This window comes from Lissotriton helveticus, chromosome 1_2 (genome assembly GCF_964261635.1).
Source record: "Lissotriton helveticus chromosome 1_2, aLisHel1.1, whole genome shotgun sequence".
Taxonomy (NCBI): domain Eukaryota; kingdom Metazoa; phylum Chordata; class Amphibia; order Caudata; family Salamandridae; genus Lissotriton; species Lissotriton helveticus.
Genome location: NC_136058.1, coordinates 407,200,031 through 407,204,753, shown reverse-complemented (window position 1 = coordinate 407,204,753; position 4,723 = coordinate 407,200,031). Strand labels below are relative to the sequence as shown.

The following is a 4,723-nucleotide window of genomic DNA, read 5'->3' as shown; positions in this document are numbered from 1 at the left end:
TTCAGTCACAAAAGAAGTTGCTGCCGGATAGGCTATAACCTAAAGACTATTATCTGCTAGAAACATTTCGACAGGTGTTACAGGGCTGCTTCCAGACATATTTTGCTCAATTCAAGTGTTAAGAAGATTACACACAATTTCTTTTAGAGATAAATGCTGAACATTATCTAAACAAGCCCAACTCTAAAATCGGGTTCACTCTTACCGTGGCATATAAGCAAATGAAAACTAAATGTAGAGATATTAACTCTAGGAATACACCTTATAAAAACACAGACTGTGAGAACAAATTCATTGTTAAAAACCGCCTCAATCAAGGCAAAATAACCTAAGTTGGGGAAAAAAGTTACATGTGCCAAAAAAGATACAGCCATAAATCTCATCTCACAGAATTTGACAGAATGCACACTGAGGGAAACCACTCTCAGTGCAAAGTATGCCAAAAAAGTTTCAAGCGTAAATCTTATCTCACTGAGCATATGAGAATCCACACTGGGGAAAACCACTCTCCGTGCAAAGTATGCCAAAAAAGCTTCAGGCGTAAATCTTATCTCACTGAGCATATGAAAATCCACACTGGAGAAAAACCTTATCAGTGCTCTGAATGCCAGAAAAGTTTTAGTTTCAAAGCGACTCTCGTTCAACATGCATTAACCCACTCTGTGGAAAAACCTTACCAGTGCGCTGAATGCCAAAAAAGTTTCTGCCGTAAATCTAAACTTACTAAACATATGAGATTCCACTCTGGCGAAAAACCTTACCAGTACTCTGAATGCCAGAAAAGGTTTTGTAACAAACCAAGCCTTTCTCAACATGCATTAACCCACTCTGTGGAAAAACCTTATCAGTGCGCTGAATGCCAGAAATGTTTCAGGCGTAAATCTCATCTCATTGAACATGTGAGAATCCACACTGGGGAAAAGCCTTATCAGTGCTCTGAATGCCAGAAATGTTTCAGTGAAAAAATCCGTCTCACTCGGCATATAAGAATCCATACTGGGGAAAACCCTTATCAGTGCTCTGAATGCCCAAAACATTTCAACCGTAAATCACTTCTAACTGCACATTTGAGATTCCACACTGGGGAAAAACATTACCAGTGCTCTGAATGCCCAAAACATTTCAACCGTAAATCACATCTAACTGAACATTTGAGAGTCCACACTGGGGAAAAACCTTATCAGTGCTCTGAATGCCCAAAAAGTTTCAGCAGTAAATCTTACCTCACTGAGCATATGAGAATCCACACTGGGGAAAAACCTTATCAGTGCTCTCATTGCCAGAAAAGGTTTTGTTACAAACAAAGCCTTTCTCGACATGCAATAACCCATTCTGTGGAACAACCATTTCAGTGCTCTGAATGCCAGAAATGTTTCCGTGACAAAGGAGGACTCACTCTACATACAAGGACCCACACTGGGGAAAAACCTTATCAGTGCCCTGAATGCCAGAAATGTTTCAGTGACAAACGCTTTCTCACTGTGCATATAAAAACCCACACAGGGGAACATCCTTATCAGTGCTCTGAATGTCAGAAATGTTTCCTAAACAAAATCAGTCTCACTCGGCACATAAGAACCCACACTGGGGAAAAACCTTATCAGTGCTCTGAATGCCACAAATGTTTCAGTGAAAAAAGCAGTCTCACTCAGCATATAAGAATCCATACTCGGGAAAAACCTTATCAGTGCTCTGAATGCCAGAAATGTTTCAGTGAAAAACACTTTCTCACTGTGCATATAAAAAACCACACAGGGGAACCACCTTATCAGTGCTCTGAATGTCAGAAATGTTTCATAAACAGATTCGATCTCACTAAGCATATAAGAACCCACACTGGGGAAAAACCTTATCAGTGCTCTGAATGCCACAAATGTTTCAGTCAAAAAGGCCATCTCACTCAGCATATAAGAAGCCACACTGGGGAAAAACCTTATCAGTGCTCTGAATGCCACAAATGTTTCAGTGAAAAAATCAGTCTCACTCAGCATATAAGAACCCACACTGGGGAAAAACCTTATCAGTGCTCCGAATGCCAAAAATGTTTCAGTGAAAAAGGCAATCTCACTCATCATATAAGAATCCACACTGGAGAAAAGCCTTATCAGTGCTCCGAATGCCTAAAATGTTTCAGCCAAAAATCTCATCACACTGAACATGTGAGAATCCACACTGGGGAAAAAAAATTATCAGTGCTCTAAATGTCAGAAAAGATTCAGAGGTAGAGATGGTTACAAGCGCCATACGAAAACACACTGTCGAAATAATTCAGTGCTCCGAATGCCAGAAAAGCATCAGTTTTAAACGCAATCTCACTCTACATGAGCAGACGCAGCCACATGGGAAAAACATTACCTATGCTGTGAATGCCAGAAATAGCTATTTGATAGGCAGAGCCTCAATAACCATAAGCGACTCCATACTAATGAAAAACATTATGAGTGCCCTGAATGCCAGAAAAGCTGCAGAGAAAAACGCTATCTCACCATGAGAAGCTCCACACTGGAGAAAATCCTTATGCCTTAAAAGCTTGTATCTGAAAGACAGAGTTATGCTTCATGAGAGATCCCACTCTGGGGAAAAACCTTATGAGTGCTCGAAATGCAATCAAGGTGCTCACTAGAAGAGTGAACATCATTTATGTGTGTTCTGAATGTCAGATAAGGTTTAGTCTCAAATACAATGTCACTTCACAAGAGAGAATTCCCACTGGACTAAAGCCTAATACAGGAGGGGAAAGCCAGAAACGTTATACTCAGAAAGGAGATCTCACTAAACATGAGAAATGCATCCACATGAGGTGAAAAGTAAGGCGTATCTTGAGTTGCAGAAAAGCTTCTAACAACCTGACTTTATATGAGAGAGCACATATTGTAGTTGCAATAGGATTCATCACAAAACTCTTGCAGGATAACTTAGGCTGCCCGCATGCAACGTCCAAAGAAATTTGAGGCCTTGAAAATATTTTAATTGCAACAAAATCCACAATTTGAGTATCTGAAAGTTACAAAACTCTCAAGGTCTTTAGTTGACACAGTGAAGTGTTCGTACTTGCAAACATCAACTAATTAACAAAAAATTCACAATATTAATGTCTTAAATTTTCTCCACCCAAAAGGTTTCTACTCACACTTGTTTCTTAACATATGACTGAAATCTATATTTTCATGATAAGATTAGGCCTAGGCGGTGTTCCTCAATGAAGAACTCCGCAAAGTGTAAAAAAAACTCAACCGCTCTACGTGGAGTTCTGCGAGCAGCGGAGTGTGTTAGGGTCATGCCTTTCGTGGTGATTTTGATCTCTGATTGTTAGTCCCGCCCTGTAAAATTAATCGTGAATGGCACCATGTGCAGTGCAAGAGGGTGCAGCTGCTTCTACTCGAGCGGCAGCTTTGTCAATGCGAAGGAAGGTTTCTCAACGCGAGTGGTTGTGTCCTGCCGCGACTACTCGCATTGAGAAATCCGACGACGAATTTCGCCAGGAAGTTGATTTTGATCACCAACTAGACCTTGGCAAGCGCGATCAAGGAAAAATCTAATCAGGAGGTGGATTTTCCTCGCTCCAGTTAATGACGTTGAAGAGCGCGAGTGTGGAAAAAAACCTCGCTACGCTCCACAGTGCAGAGTTTTTAAGAACTATGCAAGCTCCGCTGAGTATAGAAAACTCTGCTAGCGTAGTTCACCACCCGGAATTAGATAATATACAACAGCAGGAAAACATAACAAACCAGTTACTTGCCTTCGGTAACGCTCTTTCTGGTGGATACTCCTTTACCTGCAGATTCCTCACCTTGTGAATATTTCCCACAGGCCAGATAAGATCCTCAAACTTTAAAGCAGTCCTGCTGCACGCGGTGCTCTCCCTCAGCAATGGGAGCCCCGCACGGGCAGGCCCCAGCATTCTCCTTCGGGCGGCTTTTCCACCGGCGGCAAGCGCGGGACTTCCTTTCGAAACCGAAAGTCCTGCCCGCCGTCAGGCACTATGGGGCCTGGCTTCCTGTTTTGCTGTGGGCTGCTGCGGTGATCTCTTTTCCAGCAATAAGAGGGGTAGGCTCCCTCGTAAGTACAAATATACAGAGGGGTTGGCACACGCTTAATTAGGCAAAGTCGCGGGGTGGGCACCAGCGCATAAATTAAAAATAGCACACCAAGACGCAGGGTGGGCACCTGCACACCATAAATAACGAGATAAGCGGGGTGGGCACCCGAAAGGCTCAAGAGAAGAGGGGAATCGCCTACGAGGGGGATTCCCTCAGCCCGGGCTGCTCAGCCCCCAGGCTCTCCCTCGCTGGGGGCACTAAATCAAAAGCGCACCCAGTCTTCATATAAAGCACAGGTTGGCTGTAGCAAGCCTTGGTAAAAGCAGAACACTGAGCAATAGGTCCAAGAAGTCCTGGGCATCAGGGAGGGCAGTTAGGGCCCCTGGCCAGCACACAGGGCACTCCAGCAAGGAGACAGCCCCCCTGGCGGTCCCTCCTGGGCCACACCCGCAGCAAGCCCCCCTCTGTCAGGATCCAAAAGTAGAAGGGTCCCCAACAAGTCCTCCAGGAATCCAGGGGCAGGGCAGGGCCCAGGGAGGTAAGTCTTCCCCTGGTGCCCAGCAGCAGCACGCCCCTGGTAGATGCAAGTATCAAACAAGAACATTTTCATGGGGTCACAGCCCCTTATTTATACAGCTAAATCACTTTGTGACACTGCACAGGGCTAGGAGAGAACCAGTTAC

At 44.1% G+C, this 4,723-nt stretch overlaps 1 protein-coding gene across 1 annotated transcript; it reads left to right on the top strand.

The window, feature by feature from the left end:
• The first annotated feature begins 265 nt into the window (after positions 1–265).
• LOC144807976 (uncharacterized) lies at positions 266–2,763 on the top strand. Its single transcript, XM_078673560.1, has one exon. The coding sequence runs from the start codon at positions 351–353 to the stop codon at positions 2,199–2,201; it is 1,851 nt and encodes a 616-aa protein (XP_078529686.1). The 5' UTR covers positions 266–350; the 3' UTR covers positions 2,202–2,763.
• Positions 2,764–4,723: the final 1,960 nt, after the last annotated feature.